Source organism: Ricinus communis, chromosome 4 (genome assembly GCF_019578655.1).
Source record: "Ricinus communis isolate WT05 ecotype wild-type chromosome 4, ASM1957865v1, whole genome shotgun sequence".
NCBI classification, from domain to species: domain Eukaryota; kingdom Viridiplantae; phylum Streptophyta; class Magnoliopsida; order Malpighiales; family Euphorbiaceae; genus Ricinus; species Ricinus communis.
In genome coordinates, this window is record NC_063259.1 from 30,757,992 (window position 1) to 30,777,468 (window position 19,477).

A 19,477-nucleotide genomic window follows, 5' to 3' on the forward strand; every position below is an offset into this window, starting at 1 on the left:
GAGCTAGCTAATTAATTGCTGCAAATTGCACTGCAGTGCTTCAAGTTCATCGTATAATACATATAATATAACCTCTCATTCTAAGAACCTAAGGCATTAACTGCTGCTAATAATACTATAAATAGTTGCATAAAGAGATAAGATATATATTGCAAAAGATTTCAACACTTTATTTCTTGAAAGATACAATTCAAGAACTAATAATAAAAAAACAAACTAAATTTCTGCTAAAGCCACAGCAGCAGTACACTCATTTGAATTAGAAACCGTCTCACAAAAAGGCCAAAAAATGTTATTACGTTTTGGATGATGCATATTATATGTATATTTATATATGTAAGAAAACAGCCATTACAAACAACAAAACCCCAAAAAAAAAAGTGGGAAAATACAAAGGCAAATAGCTAGCGCAGGCAGTAATAAAACTATAAATTCTGTGCATAAATACAACTGTACTGTGTATAGAGTATTAATGTTTGATGAAGATGTAAGATTCATATATATATATATATATATAGAGAGAGAGAGAGAGAGATAGAGAGAGAGAAGCCGCAGGGGCACACACTTCTGATATATCTCTTACCTCATCAATCAAAACCAAAATTGTCACCTTATCATTAGCCTTCCAATTACATTTCATAGCTTCGTTGCAAAGTATTTTGTGTGACATAATATTTATATCATCAAAACCAACTGAAAATAATATCATTATACACATACGTAAAGTAAATACCCAATTAATTAATTAATTAATCACCCGATTCATAAACTCATGAGAACTGAGCAAAACCAGTTCAAATACTTGAGATGTTTTCGTTCTCTGTAACTTGTCCCATTTGAGTAAGATGCATAAGCATTCTATAGAGTAAAAAACTGGACATCCAGGTGTAGGTAGCTGGGGAATAGAGGGGGTGGGGGACTGTTTATATAAGTTAGAGAAGAACGGCTAGAAAAGGAAAAGAAAGTTGAGTTTTGCAGACTGAGAGGGAAAAGAGAAGAGAGATCATAATTAGTAATGGTAGCCAAGTTGCATGTATGTATTTGTATAGTCTTCTGCACTATGCAGCTATATGTTGCTAACCAAATTTATTGAACAGCGACAACACCTGAACCGCTTTTGTTTTTCACTTGTTTTTCCTTGTTTCTTTCTTTTTTTTTCTTTTTTTCTCCTAACTTTGTTTTCTCCAATGCCTTTTTATTCATTTATTCTTTCCTGGTCCCCGCTACCACTAAATCACGACCACCTAATGTTCTTACATCCACTTCCCAATGACATCTTCTTTTTCTTCTTTTTCCTTTTGATACGCAAATTATACTTTAAACTAACAAAATAAAATTATATGGAATGATCACATTATTGGCATAATTAAACTGTCGAGGACTAGTTAGTTCCTTTTTGAAAAAAAGAATATAGGAGATGGAATTATTTAGACTGTGATATGTCACAAGGGTTTTAGTATTTTGTGTATTCATTTGACGGTTTTAATGTAATATCAAATATTGGGACTTTATGATTAAATTCTGAAAAGGGCTGTAATCAAGTGTCAATATTATCATGGGCAGTTCTAAAAACAATGTTCTTTTGATAAATACTTCTACTGTGAATTGTAGCCCAGCTAGTTTTAAAAGTTCCAAGTAAAATATAGATATAATTTAAAGTCATCAAATTATTTCTATCAGACTATACCAGTTACTGTATTGATAGAAATAGAAATCTTTTAGCAGTCTAAATACATCAGCTTTCATGAACTGTGTGAGTGGTTCACTACCAACAAACATACTGGGAATGGTGCAATTAGTAAAAATCTTGATTACAGCTTGTACAAAAAGTAGATCTACGATTAACCCACGAAATGCTATTACATTGAAGATATAATTCAGATGGGACAAGTTTTTTTCTTTCAATTTCACTTGGCTTTCAAGATGTGACAAATGTGTGTAAATTATTTGGCTTCTACCAATACACAGCTGAAAGTCGGTAACAACTTCAGAAGAAGAAAACAGTTATCTTGAAAAATTCTGCAGCTGTTCACTTATTTTATAAAATATTAATATGTATTATTTAAATTAAAATACATATATCATTTTTTTTATTTACTACAGTGTAAAATGATCTCTCCATTTCAGTTTATTTTACTGTATTTATCAAACTGTTTTACAAGTGGGACGATTTGCCCACCAAAATTAATGCACCGAATAGAAAGTGGATTATACACAATGGTAACATCTGGCCCACCAACCCGTTTGGGCCCGGTAAGAAATTTCATAAATCTTCTCAAATCATGATTAATTAGTGCTAATCATAGCAAATTTTAGCTCAACGATCTCATCTCATTAAAAGTTTTGACTAATCAAGTGTTGGACAATTATCACCCACGTGTCGCTATACGATGACCGTCAAATCTCTAGATCGGGCCCCACAAAATCAAAACCTCGGTTTTCTAATCCTGAGCCCCATGCACATGCGATTCAGACTTTTTCTTGCCACTGAGGTGGGCCCGAGGGATTCAAGGCGCAACGAAAGACAATCGGATGTTGAGGCACGTGAACTCAAGATGGGAGCTACTGCACCTGATCACAGTCAAGTTTTGCTTTACCCACGTGGCGAACAGTAATAAAAGAGGTCAACACGGTTCATCATTGAACACGTGGTTTTACAACTTTGTAAGTCAGAAATCATACGTATCCGACGGTAGAAAATGGAATGAAAGGTTCAGTTTTCACCTGCTGTCAAGAAAAAGGAATGTGAAGATGTTTGAATTTTCTTTTTCTTTTTTTGAAAAATTGGGTTTTGTTTGTATACTGCTTTTGCTTCAGCAATTCGAGGGCAGAAGATTATATGTGGAATAGCAAGTAATCTTTTTATTTCATCAAAAGCTAATTGTGGGTCCTTATGGAATTGTGCAAAATAATTTCCTCTCAAAATGTTTACACAAGTTGCATCTTCCATTCCTTTACAGCAAGGATTTGACACATAAATCAATTTAAAAATGTAAAAATTAAAATCTATGTTTCCTGCTGTGGGGCTTTATTTAGCACCAAAGGAGTGCCTCATGCCTGGCTTTATCTCTGAAACAACAAACATTTATCTATATAATATTGCCACAATACTATGATTCTTTTGTTGTCATTTCTGCTGAAATGGTTGAGGTGTTGGTGGTTGAATTTGTAAGGAAATATTTTTAAGTGTTATTATCATAAAGAAAATGGCCATACATCATAATGCATGCATTGTTTAATAAAAGACTTGTCTACCAATTAGAGAGTATAAAATGAAAAGAAAGTGAATATTAAAATAATAATTATTTGGTGTTTTAATTTACTAATTAGATAAGAATATTTTGAGAATGAGCATCATAATTAAAACATCATCAAGCTATTAGCTAAAGGAAATATTATGAGACGAGGTTTTTTCTTTTTGGGGTTCATCATTCATTTCGCTTTTTAATTATGTGGCTCTCTTCTATTTTATAAATTCCCATTAAATGTAGTATCAAGATTAATTCCTTAATTTAAAGCACTAAATTTTGCTATCGGAAAAGGTTTTAACTGCACTGCATTTTTAATTGAGCACAACTTTGTTAACAATTGAAAAACAATATATGATATAAAAAGAAGATAAGGACAAAAACAGACGTCCATCTAATATGGAAGAGGAAGACAAGCTGACTGAGTTAGTATTAGTGCTATTAAAATGAGAAAATATGTTAGCAACAAACAAATTAGAATTTAAGAGAAAAGTTGACCAGTAGAAAAATTCAACACCGAAAACACGAAATGCGATGTCCCACTTAGGATTACAGCAAGATAAAAATTATTAATAAGAAATACACAAATATTAATGTTGGAGACAAGAGAGAGAAGCATGTTTCTCACTTGTCCTCTCAAATTCTAAAGGTATAAATCCGTTTGTGCTTCTTGATTGGGAAAAAGGCCTTTTACATGCATCCAATTGCAAGTCAAAGGAGCTGCTTCAAATTATAGGCTTAATTATGCGTTCAAACTTTAACTTTTTGGGTTTTGCCTTCTGTTTCCTATACGTATATTTATATGATCAAAAGCAAACTGATAATTGCCTAAACAAATACATAACTTTCCGACATTCCTTTTAACTGCGGTTTTGTAATTTGTCATCTTCTTCCTTCTATTACGTAGTTGGCCTTTTTATTTAGTAATACTTTTAGCATAATTGAGTTTAACATCAACCCAAACAAATTATCCAGTATCTGCGGTTGCCGCTAAGGAACACGAGCGGCGCGATAGTTGGAATTGTTGAATTTCGCACGTTAGAATTAGAATGTTTAGGAAAGGCCACGCATGCAAAACCAGTTTTAAGTTCAAGCCAAGTTATTTTGACAAAATCTTAACTTTTTCATTCCTCTCCCCAATTTTCAGGCTACATGTGAAATCTTTGAGAAGGGCTGGATAGTGAAATTCAAATCTCAATATATTATATTGTTGGCATTCTAAGTCTATAAGAAAGTGATGGATGCAAATGCAAGTTGGGTTGTGAAACATACTTGCGGACTTGGTTCAGCGAACTACCAAAAGTTGGTCTAACTAGTTAGAATTAAAGCATTTTGATTTGACTATTGTTTGCAGCTTGGCTCTACAACACCACTCTCATCTCAGTTCTACCTCTACATGGGTAATGATGTTTGAGATTTAAAGCCCACGCAAGAATGCGCAAAACCCATTAACGTTTTCTAGCCAGTTAATTAGCGATATGATCCCGCCCAAAGGAGAACTACCAGACCAATATGTTCAGAAAGGGCCATAGCTGTAGATACATCTTCCATTCTACAGGCCTAATCTCTTCGGCCCATCGTCGGTCTAAAACTTATATGGTTTGACTCGCTATCAAACTTCCAGCTCCTCCATATAATATCTTGGCCATCAATACAAGGGGACTCCTTATGATTAAGCCTCCTATTTTCATCTCAATCCTAACCTAGTATTAGTTAATTTAGAAGAATTTCTATGAACAGTCTATTAATTCCCCTTGGCTTGCTTTACAGGCATGATTTTTTATTTTTCCGTTTTAGCTTCAAGTTCATGAGAAACAAAGAGAAGCAATCTCCGATATATATAGAGATGTTTCATTCATTATCTTTAATATTTTAGTTTGCCGTTCATGACAAACAAAGAGAAGCAATTCCTGACTATAAAGATGTTAACTCGAGTCTCTTTGCTTTGCATAACGACTTCAGAAAGAGAACAAAAGGCTCAAGGGGCAAGATGTGATGCAAATGGCCAAAAGAACAAGTTCTAGGCTTAAGGGGCAAGATGCTATATGGATTTTGCACAAACCAAACCAATCTGCGACAGTAGAAACTTGAGCAATTGCATGCCATCACAAATATTTGTGCACAAAAAACTGCTTGACAAATACAAATTTGGCGTATGCACATTCAACTCAAGGGGGCAATCGAAAGCTTATTAAGAATCCTAACCTGACACTACTATCAGAACCTCAAATCCATTCTTATCCAACAAGAGACTGCATCTCAATATCTAGGCGACAGTCTAAAGTCGATACCACATCATGCTAACTCTCCAGATTTCGTGGAAAGTGATCGCGAACTTGTTGATACATAAAAACAGCATGGCTTCCCAGTAGAAAATCTTCAACCCCTAGCCAACATTACGTCCAAGTGATTTAAATCAGAGATGAATGGGGACTCTTCTTCCCGAGAAGCTTTCCTCACATTTCTATTGCTATAAATGACTTCTTCGTGATTGTACGGAAGCTCCTTATGAGCTCCCTGCTGCAGATGGAGAAATGCAATCATACTAACGGCAAATAAAGCAGCATTGCCAAGCAACCCACCAACACCATTCAATTGAAATGATTTCTTCACAAATTCGAAACTTGAAATAAGAACTTTGATCATTATACTAGACCCTTTCTCTTCGCGCCTAACAAGATTCTCACCAGACACATTATGAGATGAAGCATAAAGGTTCTCGGGAGAAACAAAGAGGTTCGCATCATGAACATCACCTACAAAAGATAGAGCTTCTTCAATGACTTTGTACTTCTTACCATGATGTTCAGATAATCTCATTGCAAGAACAACCCTGCTCTGTTCTAATCGAGCAATTGCAGCATCTCTCTCTGCCCGCTGTTGTATTTGTACGGTCTACAATACACAACATTAAATATGTCCAAATCAATCTCAGACTATGCATCTAATGAATTAATAACACAATAAACGTCCATTAGAACCTAGCAGAAATCAGTTAGATCTAATTGCAATCAATCAAAGCACTGATGAAATAAAAAAGGAAACCTAAGAGAAATTAGGGGCTTACATGGAAGAACTCCAACTGATCCTCGAGGTTTTCGAGAGCGGTCCTGATAGAGTTGAGACTCTTAGCCTCTTGAATCGCGGAATCATTATCGTCAACGCGGAAGTCCTTGAAGAAGACAAAGCCGGGACGGTTATCCTCAACGGCGTCGTTGTAGGGTTTCTTCTTGTCGGATTGTTTTAGGGTTTTGATGGAATTGAGGAAGTGTATACGCGAAATTGAGTGAATAGTGTCGCTTAATTTGTCGTGAAGGTCCCAAATTTTCTCGAGAACAGCTTCAATTTCTTCCATCTCCATTATCATATCCTTAGGAAAGTGGCGACTGAAACAGGGAGGGAAAAATCTTTGTTCGTCGCATAGAGCGCTTTTTTTTTTTTTTCACTGTCACTTGCGGTTAACTTTTACTTTTTACTCTTTTTGTGGCTGTGGCTGTGGCTGTGGATCGAAGTCTGTAATAAAGGGACCAAAAGAATTCAAAATTGGCTTTAATATAATATCCTTAAATAATTAGCCATTTCAATTAACTTTCTCATTGAACAAAACTTCCCTCTCTCTCTCAAGTTCTTCCCCTTCTACCGCTAAAAATACCAAAACTTTGATAGAATACATCAAAGTTTTTATTATTATTATATTTATTTTCAGATCAGATGCAAAGAAGCAAAACTTTCGTGGGTTTGTCATGCCATTATTTATCTTTTGTTTTTGAATGCATAGAGATTGTCCTTGGAACTGAAATCATGGAAATTTTGATTGAAATAAAATTGGAGAAGAACTAATTGATGAATGCGACCCCAGAGTTGAGAAAAGCCCACATAAACCAAAAGTTACAGTTCATATCTAAAGACATGCCATGCTCTTCACTAAATACATTAATTCAATATCGTACGTTTGCTAATCAAAATATATATAAATGCAAGTGTACCCTGTGTGTACACCGTGAGAGTTTTAATTAATTTTATTTCTTGGTTTGATCTCTGTTCAGGCTTGTAAATTTCAACATTTTCTTTCTGTCCTAAACTTTTATAGCCATCAGCCATTTTTAATAATAAGCTGGCTAGGCGATTAGTCCCACAAGCAGCTACTAGCAACAAAACATAAATCAATTTAATTAAATCGGCATAAGGCATGTCCCTATATTCCTTACCTAGCTATGCACCTAGAATGTCCAGGATATTCCTTACACAATTCTTGCTGTTCCCCCTGAGCCTAGTGATCAACGTACCATCACTTTCATTTATCATTCTTGCTGATCATCATTTTAATAAAAGATTTCATCACTTTTACGATTGCCGATTATATATAAAAATGGGAAATCGAAGCCTGCACTAAAGAAGAAGAATAATGGCCTCAAATGGCCTAGCACTACTAAACGCATTAGATACAGCGAGAACTCAATGGTACCATATCACTGCCATTGTTATTGCTGGAATGGGATTTTTTACTGATGCATATGATCTCTTTTGCATCTCCACTGTCTCCAAACTCTTAGGCCGCCTTTACTACTTTGATCCAACCAAAGGAACGCCTGGCGAGCTTCCTACAGAGGTCAACAACGTGGTGACTGGTGTAGCTTTAGTTGGAACCCTAAGTGGCCAACTGGCCTTTGGTTGGCTCGGAGACAAGCTAGGTCGCAAAAAGGTATATGGGGTTACTCTTATTCTCATGGTCATTTGTGCCTTATTTTCGGGTATCTCATTTGGACACAGTGCCAAATCTGTGATAGGTTGTCTTTGTTTCTTTAGATTTTGGCTAGGATTTGGCATAGGTGGAGATTATCCTCTTTCTGCTACGATTATGTGCGAGTATGCAAATAAGAAAACTCGAGGAAGGTTTATAGCTGCTGTTTTTGCCATGCAAGGTGTTGGGATTATTTTTGCTGGCTTAGTTTCAATGACTCTTTCTAAACTTTTTCTCAGTAACTATGATGCTAAGCCTTTCAATGAGGAGCCAATCCTATCAACACAGCCCCAAGCTGATTTTCTTTGGCGAATCGTGCTAATGCTTGGCGCATTGCCTGCTGCTTTAACATACTATTGGCGTATGAAGATGCCTGAAACAGGTCGTTACACGGCTCTTGTTCGAGGGAATGCTAAACAAGCTGCCATTGACATGGGAAAGGTTCTTGAGATTGAAATCCAAGAAGAAGAAGAAAAGTTATCGCAGTTTAAGGCTGCCAATAACTACCTATTGCTTTCTAACGAGTTTTATAGGCGACATGGGCTTCATTTGATAGGTACAATGAGTACATGGTTCTTGCTAGACATAGCCTTTTACAGTCAAAACCTAACCCAAAAGGATATATATCCGGCAATAGGATTAGTGAAAAAATCAGTTGAAGTGAATGCCATACAGGAGGTCTATGAAACCTCGCGAGCCATGTTCGTCGTTGCATTGGTTGGAACATTCCCTGGTTACTGGTTCACCGTTGCTTATATTGAAACTCTTGGCCGGGTCACGATCCAACTCATTGGATTCTTCATGATGTCTGTGTTTATGCTAGTTATGGGCATCGAATATGACTATCTTAAAGATCGTAATAAATGGTTATTTGCACTTTTGTATGGTCTAACGTTCTTCTTTGCGAATTTCGGACCGAATAGCACAACGTTTGTTCTTCCGGCAGAGTTATTTCCTACTAGATTAAGATCAACATGTCATGCATTAAGCGCAGCAGCAGGAAAGGCTGGAGCCATGGTCGGGGCATTTGTGGTTCAATCGTATACCTTAGATGAAAAGGTATCAAAAATAAAACATGTTTTGATGGTTTTGGCCTTCACAAATATGTTAGGATTTTGTTGTTCGTTCTTGCTTTCTGAGACTAAAGGGCGGTCTTTGGAGGAGATATCAGGAGAAGATGGTAGCCAAAATCAGAGCCGTAAAGTTGGTGAACCTGCAATAACGATATGAAAACGATAAATGGGCTAATTTGCTTGGTGGCGTATAGAGTATAACAGAATTATAATAACATTGTTTAAGCACAAATACTGTTGATTTTAATTTATTTAATTTTTATTATTAAATTTTATAAATAATAATAACCGAAAACTGTTCAACCCTCTATAGTTTTATTTTTACTATATTACCATAATTAAAAACTCTTATTATCCAAATACAATATAATTAGGTATAATAAATTATTAAATTATGTGATAACTTTTAATTTTAAAAAATAATAATTTATAATTATATCTACAATATTATTTTATGTAATACTAAAAATTGATTAATCAATAATTTCTAAAATAATTTTTATATTATTACACTAATAAAATTTAAAATACTAAAATCTTTTTAAAAAGAACATTTAAAATATTTAATTTATTATTATTTTTAAGTATTATATATTAAATTTCCATTAAATTCTATCTGTAAATTTAATTATTATTATTATTTTTATTAAAATAATAATAATAATAATAACAGTGAAATGTGCAAATATATAAAAACTTATATTAGAAAAGTTTAATTAGTTTATAAAATCATTTAATTAACTAGCGCGAATTACATGATTATTTTTTAACAATTATATAAGCACACTATATCATTTGAAGATTTGTAGATTATTATTTATATAACATAGTTTAACGAAGAGTATAATATGTTAAAATATTTGTACGTTTAACCAATTTTATATAATTTAATTTCATTTTTAACTCAATTTATAATTTGAGAATAAAATTATCAATATTAAAATTTTATTTAAATTTAATATATATATCAATTAATATATATACATATATATAATATTATATTTATATTTTTGTGATCAACACATTTTTGTCGTTTTCTATTTATATTTAAAGGTAAAAGTACTAATGATAAGATTACGTAAATAAGCAAACAAGGCTAATCTATTTATATAAAATAAAATGATCTAAATAGCGGATTATTCTAATATATCACAAGTATATGGTACCATATAAATTTATAACTATTGATATTATTTTAATTTTAATTATTCATTAATATAATTAAATAATAAATTAATCAATTATATATAGTATTTAATTATTCATCAATTAAATATATAATTTTATTTTTAAAATAGTTTATTTATTTTTAAAACTTAATTAGTAGTATGTAGTAATTATAAAATTTAACTATATAATTTTAATTTAAAAATAATTAAAAATTATATAAATTTATTAATAATCTATATTAATAGAAAAATATATAACATAAATAAATTATATAAAATAATATTAGTTAATAATTCATAATTTAAAAGTAAATTTATAACGGTAGTACTCTACCACAATTCCTAAAAAGTAAAATATGAAAAAAAAAATTAATCTTATTCAAAAAAATAAAATATTTAATGGGGCAAATACATTCCAGCTGTCTAGTGCACTGGTTTCCACGCCGATAGTCGCGCCATAGAAAGGCCCTAGAACATAACTAACGGCCAGCCCTAGGCCCTGTTTGCTAAGCCCTAATTTCACTGAAATTAGCTCTTGCCATTTAATTCTGGTTCTAGCCAAAAAGTCAGTGGAATTAGTGATTTCCTTTAACAAATCAAAATCACCACAAAAATAACTTCACAAACGTGGCCCTAGTTCTAGAAGCGTTGCTATTTTTTTTGCTTGTGGTAAGAGTTTTTTCTGCTTTCCCTCTTCTCCAAGGAACCAGGACATAAATGAAAAATGCTTTATTACTTTCTTAATATTATTATTCGATTCGTCAAGTAAAGAAAACCTCTTATTTATTTATTTCAGATTAACTAACAATAATCTCTTTGGTCGGTTTTTAATCAAAGGTGATGGTAGACACAGAGCGGACTCAGAATCCATGGGTGAGTATTACGGAGGAGGCCTCAAAAGTAGAAGAAATAAACGGTCACGATCTATTGATGTCGGAATCGGTGGTTATAGATGGAAAGGAGCCTGGAATCTATGCTCATGAGCCTCACCAATCAAATAATAGTAAACCTGACTGGAAATTAGGGTTTGGTGAAAGAGCTTTCTCTGCTGCTGGTGCGGCCTTTCTATCAGCAATTCTAGTTAATCCTCTTGATGTTGCCAAGGTAATCGATAATCATATGTATATATATGTTTGTCCATGTTGTTGCTGTGTGTTTTTGTTATATGTTTGATTGGTGCAATTGACATATTATTGATGATTGCAATTTTGTTATGAACGTGAAGAGAACTTATCTTCATTTTACTCAATTTGCAGACAAGATTGCAAGCGCAGGCAGCAGGAGTTCCTTACTCCCATCCCTTAAGTAACATTGTTAGTCGAATGGCATACTTTGGGCCAAATATGGTATATACTCTCTCTTGTATTTGGTAATTGCCTCTTTGTGTTCTATTCTGTCTTTTAATTAACTGTGCAATGTGCATATGCTATGTATTGGTCTCAGATGTTTGCTGATTTGAGGTGTTCACCATCATGTGCCCGTGCTGGAGTTCATGGAACTGTTTCTATTTGTCCTCCTGATTGTTTTCAGTACAAAGGAACTCTAGATGTTTTCTACAAAATCATACGCCAGGAAGGATTTGCTAGGCTATGGAGAGGAACAAATGCTGGTCTTGCTTTGGCTGTACCAACGGTAAATTTCTTAATCCATTGTCAACTTGTTATGTGTCAGGACTGTGTACTGTGTCAGCTTTTACTGACAATCCTTCTAATTTATGTCAATTTAGGTGGGAATTTACCTACCATGCTATGATGTTTTTCGCAACTTGATGGAGGAATTTACCTCTCAGAAAGTTCCTGGTGCAACACCATATGTGCCTTTACTAGCAGGTGCACTGGCACGTTCTTTAGCTTGTGCAACTTGCTACCCAATTGAACTTGCAAGAACTCGCATGCAGGTGGGCCGAGATATTTGATATACATTGATCCAGTGTGACACTATAAATATTGCGAAATACAAATAGCACAATTATAAGTTCATTATTGTGGTTATATGTTCAAGTCCAATATAAGAAATATGAATGATAAAAACTGATTTCATAATCATTGGTTTGGAGGCATCTTTTTTCACCTTTTAATTCTCTCTCTGATTTTTTCATTTTTGGGTGGCTTCTTATTTGAACATGCTGTTACAAGTGTAGGCATTTAAAGCAGTCCAAAGTGGCATGAAACCTCCTGGGGTTTTGAAAACTCTTCTGGAGGTCCTCTCCCATGTTAGGGGCACAGATAACATTCAACACAACTGTAAGTTGATTCATTCTTTGGCACACTTTAGAATCTTTGCACCTTTTGGAATGAATAAGGAAAACTATTTCGGGAAGTCCAGCATTATGAATAATTGAATCGGCAAGAGAACTGGATTCCCCTAAACAATAATTTTATCATAACTGAACCTTTAGAGATCTATGCTGCTCGTCTATCTTGGTTGGATGTCCAACTGAGGGAGTCTTTTAAGTTTAGGGACAATGAGTGCCTCTGCTTGGTAATACAAATTCTGTCTCTTCTCTGCTGGTTGGGTTTAGCTTTTAAAAGATGGTTATGTGCCGTTTGCAAGATAACTACGGAAAGCTATTTCATACTTGATTGAAGTAAGGTTGCATTTGGAAGAACAGAAAAAAGAAGGATGATATCCCAAAACTGTTTTTTTTTTTTTTTTTGTTGGTACAAGACAGAACTAATTGTAGAACTTGGTCTGATACTAATGAATGTTGAGAAGAAAAAGGTTGTAGCTAAAACTACATTATGACTGTATAAGGAAAACTAATTTGTTGTATTTGATCTTCGTTTTAGCACAATGCAATGCTTAGTTTTTCTTGGCAAGAAAAAGCAGAAGATAAAGACTGCATTCAAAACACATTAATATTTGATATTTGATATAATGATGAACTAATTATGAAGGTTTATGTGACATTAAATATTAATGTCTAGAATTGAGAATTAAGGGCTGTGGCTTAACGATTGTCCTTGTTGATTATTGGTAAGTAGTTACCATTTCCTTATTGTAGCTCACAAACTTACTTGCTGCAGTGAGAGGCTATCGAGCATTATGGACAGGCATGGGGGCCCAGCTTGCTCGTGATGTTCCCTTCTCTGCCATTTGTTGGTCAACTCTTGAGCCAGTGAGAACATAACTGCCTGCTTGTTCTGTAAATAGAGTATAGATGTTTCATTTATTCTGTTAATGGTATTTAGATGATATAGTGTTTGCTTGTTGAATAATTTATTTTGCTGAGAAATGACAGTTTCTTTTTTTCTCTGGGGTATAGATCAGGAGAAGGCTGTTAGGTTTGCTTGGTGAGGAATCTAGTGCTGCAAGCATTCTTGGAGCAAATTTTTCTGCTGGTTTTGTTGCAGGAAGTCTTGCTGCTGCTGCTACCTGTCCTCTAGATGTGGCCAAAACTCGAAGACAGATAGAGGTTCTTACTTCTTCTATCATACTTTTCATGCGAATTTAGGTTGATGTTTTCAATATGATCTCTTGCAGTCTAGCGTCTTTGACTGTTGCTTCTTAACCATTTTTTAAAGAAAAAAAGAGGGCGTGATACAGTAGAAAAACTATGAATAGGGTGAAAAATTGAATTATATTGAACTATGTGGCAGAAAATGAAATTGGTATACTCTTTCTTAATTCACAGACAGTATTTCACATGTCTGGTGTCTTTCTCTTGATTTTTCAGAAGGATCCTGTTAGGGCATTGAGGATGACAACACGGCAAGTGTTGATGGAGATTTGGAGGTACCTTTCCTACTTCATGGCTATAATTTCTTTTGTTATGGAAAATAGTTGTTAGCTTCTTGAATGTAGGTTCGTGCTCAGGCAAAGCACCTGATTAAATGGCGTCCATTTTTCTTTTTATGTTTACTCATCATGTGAGACAAAAGGACTCGTTATATGGACTTTCTTCCATGGTACACAAACTGTAAGCTGGGGAACTAAGGATCAGACTTTTTCGGCAATCATGCTAACTTCTGCATTGGTTTTTTGTTAGAGCTGGATATTGTGGCTCCCTCACGGGGGCCTTGATAAAAACTAAGACTTTCCTCTTTGGAGCATGAATATTTGTTTGCATGAATCATGAGGATCCTATGTTGTGAGCTTGGAATGCTTTCTGGGTTTTGTTTGGCAAAAGTTCCACGAATAATGATCCATCCACTTCTTTGATTGTTTCTAATTTGATATGCTTCTACTTGCTTTTTGCAAAAGTTGCAAAAACATACAAAAGGGTGTTTTCTTAAAAAGAAAAAGTATCTGATATGTTTGTGAAATGGGCCTTAAGTTTTTCACTTGCAATCACAGAATAGTGCAAATATCTTGTTGTGTCACTAGCACTCATACCTATCCATTTATTTATTATTGGGGATTTGCATCATAGCTGACATCAATTTTGTATTTGCTTGGAACAGAGATGGAGGAATGAAGGCACTGTTCACAGGTGTTGGACCTCGTGTTGGCCGTGCAGGCCCATCAGTAGGGATTGTGGTTTCATTTTATGAAGTTGTGAAGTATGTTTTGCATAATCGTTATGCAACTTCCTGACAAAGGGAGTTCGATGTGCTTCATGAGCTCTTTTGGTCTCTGTTAAATCAATTTTTGGAGATGGTATAGGAGCAGACTTGGCTTTGAAGAAGCAGCAGCTCCTGGATACGTTGTGAATAATACTGCGAGCAAAGAAGAAAATAGAGTTCTAACTGTGTTAGGTTGTGTTCTCTAGGCCTGCAAGTGCATGACAAATCTTTGTGATCATTTGCGATCAATTTTGTTTTCCTGGTTACATAGAAAATACTGATGGAGCAAAAAAATTTTGGAAGGTCCCCTTTTCTAGGTTTTTGCTGAGTTTTGATCTCAGTTGTCAAACTTATTATGGACTATAGTTTTTTTGCTAACCCACTTCTGTAGAAGGTTCTCGCCAACCTGAACGTTCCTGCGAGATGGTGGGTACATCATTTTGCAGTTAGGGATTATTTTCTTTTGGATTTTGAAATAATGAATAGTACAAGGGACAGAGTTGACTCGATGGCTGTTTCAAGAGTTTGTAACAAATTGTGAAACCCTTACGTTAGGCCGATGTCAGACAGTCTTCACATAGGCTCAGTTGTTTTTTCTTTTCTTCATGGATGTTTGGAAATTTGAATTTTAGCAAATTAGTTATTTTAACATTTTAATTTCTAATTTATTATAAAAAAACTTAATAAATGATTGAAGCTTAGTGTTAGACTTAATTCAATATACTGCTAAATATTATTATTTTTTTAAAATTACTAAACTCTTTTTTTAATAAAATATATATGCACAATATGCATAGATATTACTGAAATGGTTTAAATATTATTTAAAAATAAATAAGTTGAGATATTTCTTAGATTAAAATGAAATATGCGTTTAATCTTTTTCTTTACTTTTACTTTTGATCTTTCTATCTCTTTTAAAAGAAAAAAAATATTAAAATAAAGTAGATTTTATTTTATCTGCTAATCAATTTCTTCTTTCCCCTTAGATAGCGCTGATTAGATTAAGTTGTTCTTAAAAGAAATAATGCAATTAAAACTGGTTTAAATAATAAAAACTCTTGCCCATCTAGTTCTCTGAAATAGAACTAGGGTTTCTTTTGGATGGTATTTCTGAACAGATTGTGAATCGCAGAAGAAGTTGTGAGCCTATTTTTAAACACCATGAAATTGGATAGTTTCATGAAAATATATATATATGAAGTTGTCCAGGGAGGTAGTTAAAAGTTTATTTATTTATTTTTCCTTGAAAAAAGAAAAGGGTCTTAAGTTGTTGCTACCAATGCAGATAGGATCAGAAACTTGAAGGAGAGTTAGGCACTCTGATCGCCAGTTGTCATTAGTTTACTGAAAGTGGGTAGGGCGGCGCAACCTTCTTCTATCATTTTGGATCATTGTATTGTCTCTAAAGTACGCATATGTAGCACCTGGAGATGTAAGACTGCATTTGTCTCTAGCTAGAGACTTCTTGAGTAAAAGTTCCAAGCATTCTAGGATAACTCAGCCTGAGGAAAGTTTGCAAAAATAACTGCCATTCCAAATTCGAATGCAATAGTATGCAATGGGAGTTTATTCATCAAGTGTCGGAGGTTGAGATGGCAGGTGCCACGCCTGTCTTGTATATGGTGTCTCCACCGCATGGAATTCAGGTTTTTCCCTCTATCGTTGTCAAATCAAATTCGTTAACAGTGATTAATCAGCTCCGCACTCACGATTCTTAATCTCATTGTTCGTAAGCTGCTGCTGTATGAAGATGTTCTCCATTGTTCTGCTGCATTTTCTTTATGTGGCTTAATTATAGCAATTAGCTCCAATGCGCACTGAATTAGCTGAAGAAGAAATCAGCACGATGGAATGTTATTTCCTCTTCATTTGTTAAATAAAAGCTATCCTACTCGGAGGCAAGTGGATAAAATGATAAGTGTTTCTTCCAACTTAATTAAAGTATTTAATTCAAATTTAAAAAATGCAGCTGCATTCAAATTTTTAAAAGAATATCTTAACTAAATCTAAAACGATATTGAACTTTGTTGGACTGGTTTTACTATATCTCTTACTTGGTAAGTGGTCGTTACTGCTACCATTATTTGACTTTTAAACTATTACTACTTGAATGTTAATTTAGTTTCAAAATTAATATTCAAATCTTAACAGAAATATTTTTCCTGCAACTTCTTAATTTCGGTAATGTTTTTCCTTTGAATAGATTTAATTTCAGCTACTGTATTTTATTTATATTTGATTTAATAAAATGGTGAAGGAGATATTTCAAAGGGCATAATTAGCAAAGAATTTCTAATAAGTTCTGAATTCGAGTTCTTAAATTGTGTGCCGTTTGAATAGTAATGTTTTTCTTAAAACAAAAAAAGAAAAACAAATAAAGACTAGCAATATAATTTTTGAACGTTGAGATTTTGAACCTAATCCACTATTAATTTTTAGGGATATTTCTAATAGTTTTATTTTGAATATTATGTATCATCTTTGTAATATCTATCTTATATTTTAAATTGAATAATTAAAATTTTAGTAGAAATTTGAATTTAAACTTAAGAAAATGGATACTTATTTTTTTGAGTAACAAATCAGAAATTGAAGGAGAAGTTAATGGCAAGAGAATAATTAAAAAAAAAAAAAAAACTACAAAAAGAAGAAGAGAAAAGGATTTGGTTTATCATCTGAGTAGATTTGGTTTAATCAGAAGTACAAAACGAATGCACAGCCCAAACGAAATCAGTAGCACGAAGACATTAATCATCGTCTGACAATAGAAATCTAATGCTCTTCGTGCATGCCTTCAACAGCCTCAAAAAATTAATTAAGAAGATACAATTTTATTAACCACAAAATTTAAGTGATTACATCTTCTCCAGAATATTAATGCAAACTCATCAAGGAAGTTGATGGATCAATGAATTAGGTAAGTCAGCACCAAGGCCACTAGCATTAGAACGTAAGCTATTCCTTGGTCTATGGAGGTGCCTGTAAACAAGTACCAAAGAAGAAGAAAAATGACTCCTTTTAACTCATAAGTGGCCGAACTTACAAGAACGGGAAAACAATTAAAAAAAAAAAAGAAGAAGTTAGAAGAGAAAGAGTACAACACCGTCGCTTGTGGGTGAAGGAGCAGGAGCTTGGCCATGAGCCAAAGGCAACATGATGGCGTAAATTGTAGCGATGGTGGCGAAAAGGCCAAATGATATTCTAGAAACAGCCATTAATCTCCTCTTATCTGTGTACTGTAATGTTTCTTTCTCGGAACTTAGCCTGGAAAAGTATTCAGAAACGTGTCTGAGGGTAAGCTTTTGCGAAATACTGTGGAGGAGGAGTTAGCATATGTTATTTATAGCTTAAAAATGGAGTAATCAAGAAAGGGTCGTTAATGATGCTGAATGTAGAATAATACCCGCAAGTTTAGAGGACCCACTAACCCATGTGGCCTTAAAATTTTCTGATTAGCTTTTTAGTAGCATCCGTTTATGATTATTATTTTCCAAGCTGGGTTCTTTTAAGAAAAAAAAAAAAGAAAGAAAATAACGAAACCAGCCTGTATCTGCACTAAGGATTCTTCCATTTGTGTGGGTAAGTTGTGAATAGCTGATTTGCTGGTTCTATCTGGCAACCTGTTTAAGGTGTTTTTCTATAATGCCAGACTACATTACATCGCATCAATTGTTTAAGCTAAATTAGAATATTCTAACACAAGAATGGTAAATGGAACTTATGTCTTATTACTGAATCATTTTGACCTTTCTTTTTGCACTCTAATTTTGATCTCTCTATAGAACATTCTCAAATTTGATTGCCGTCCAGCCTAAAAACCTTCAGATTACCTCAACTTTAGTGGCTCGACTCCTTTTTTTTTCTCTTTTGATTATTATTATTTTTTAATAATATCGCATGTCATTTTTGTTTTTGATTTATAAAATTTCCATAATTTGGAAATTCATGTCTCTATTTATGATTTTATTTCATGCTAAATTGAGGCGATTCTCCAATTTATTCGACACCTATGTAAATATCAACAATTTTTTGCGGACACCAAGCATAAAAAGTGAGTCAAAATCAAGAAGCACTAGCGGTTTAGTGGTAGAACAGCACTTTGCTGCGGTGCAGAGCCGGGTTCGATTGGAGGCTGGTGCATTACTTCATGAGCTATGAGGATGATACTCTCCTGTGATGGGTGGGTCTATCACTTTCATCTGATTCACAGATGATAATGAGTGCTGCTGAGCTCTGAATATCTTTTTCCCTCTGTTTTTAACATTTAACTATCCACCTTTTGCTTACACAATTCATTATCTTATTAGTAAATTTTTCGTCCAACGACTATAATTAAATTTAATAAATTTAATGGCTGAAAATATATATAACAATGATATTATATAATACGGAATCAATTACCCTTCTGTTCAACAATATCAACATTTTGATATTTGTAAATAATTAATCTCTGCGCTAATAGATGCAAATAATCTCTCTTTTGAGGTAATTTCTTTCTTAAAAGAAAAAAAAAAAAGGTTTTAGGGACGAATCAAGTTTTTGGTAGTACGATTCTTCCAATCACAATACCTTTATACTTTGTCACCAGAACTTCTTATATTATGGAGACCAAACGTATTTGGATTTGGCATCAAATTTGCCCCCAAGATTTAAGTTATAGCAACGAGACATTGTCCCAAAAAATATTTGAAAACATGGCGCAAAACCAATTCGATATAACAAAATTAGTAGTAGGATT

General features: G+C 33.8%; 4 protein-coding genes and 1 non-coding gene across 6 annotated transcripts; 3 read left to right on the forward strand and 2 right to left on the reverse strand.

Moving 5' to 3' along the window:
- Positions 1-5,274: 5,274 nt before the first annotated feature.
- Positions 5,275-6,901, reverse strand: LOC8274468 (plastid division protein PDV1). The gene is made up of 2 exons (XM_002513549.4): positions 6,316-6,901; positions 5,275-6,143 (listed from the first exon to the last, which is right to left on the reverse strand). The coding sequence occupies exons 1-2, from the start codon at positions 6,613-6,615 to the stop codon at positions 5,628-5,630; spliced, it is 816 nt and encodes a 271-aa protein (XP_002513595.2). The 5' UTR covers positions 6,616-6,901; the 3' UTR covers positions 5,275-5,627.
- A 752-nt stretch (positions 6,902-7,653) lies between these two features.
- On the forward strand, positions 7,654-17,069 carry LOC8274467 (low affinity inorganic phosphate transporter 4-like). The gene is made up of 2 exons (XM_015715656.2): positions 7,654-9,169; positions 16,247-17,069. Exons 1-2 carry the CDS (start codon positions 7,654-7,656, stop codon positions 16,420-16,422), a joined length of 1,692 nt encoding a protein of 563 aa, XP_015571142.2. The 3' UTR covers positions 16,423-17,069.
- Positions 10,740-15,245, forward strand: LOC8281014 (mitochondrial carrier protein MTM1). Of its 2 annotated transcripts, XM_002513547.4 has the most exons (10): positions 10,740-10,900; positions 11,069-11,335; positions 11,488-11,577; positions 11,675-11,863; positions 11,958-12,128; positions 12,372-12,474; positions 13,258-13,349; positions 13,497-13,646; positions 13,908-13,966; positions 14,635-15,245. In XM_002513547.4, exons 2-10 carry the CDS (start codon positions 11,072-11,074, stop codon positions 14,765-14,767), a joined length of 1,251 nt encoding a protein of 416 aa, XP_002513593.1. In that variant the 5' UTR covers positions 10,740-10,900; positions 11,069-11,071; the 3' UTR covers positions 14,768-15,245. The 2 variants fall into 2 exon arrangements, with proteins under 2 accessions (XP_002513593.1, XP_048229198.1); XM_048373241.1 differs by lacking the exon at positions 10,740-10,900 and having other exon boundaries at positions 10,907-11,335.
- A 320-nt stretch (positions 17,070-17,389) lies between the features above and the next one.
- On the reverse strand, positions 17,390-18,605 carry LOC8274466 (arabinogalactan protein 41). Its single transcript, XM_002513546.4, has 2 exons — positions 17,843-18,605; positions 17,390-17,718 (listed from the first exon to the last, which is right to left on the reverse strand). The coding sequence occupies exons 1-2, from the start codon at positions 17,952-17,954 to the stop codon at positions 17,645-17,647; spliced, it is 186 nt and encodes a 61-aa protein (XP_002513592.1). The 5' UTR covers positions 17,955-18,605; the 3' UTR covers positions 17,390-17,644.
- Positions 18,606-18,888: 283 nt separating this feature from the next.
- Positions 18,889-18,973, forward strand: LOC112533899. Its single transcript, XR_003078241.1, has one exon. It is a non-coding gene; the product is annotated as a small nucleolar RNA snoR114 (small nucleolar RNA).
- Positions 18,974-19,477: the final 504 nt, after the last annotated feature.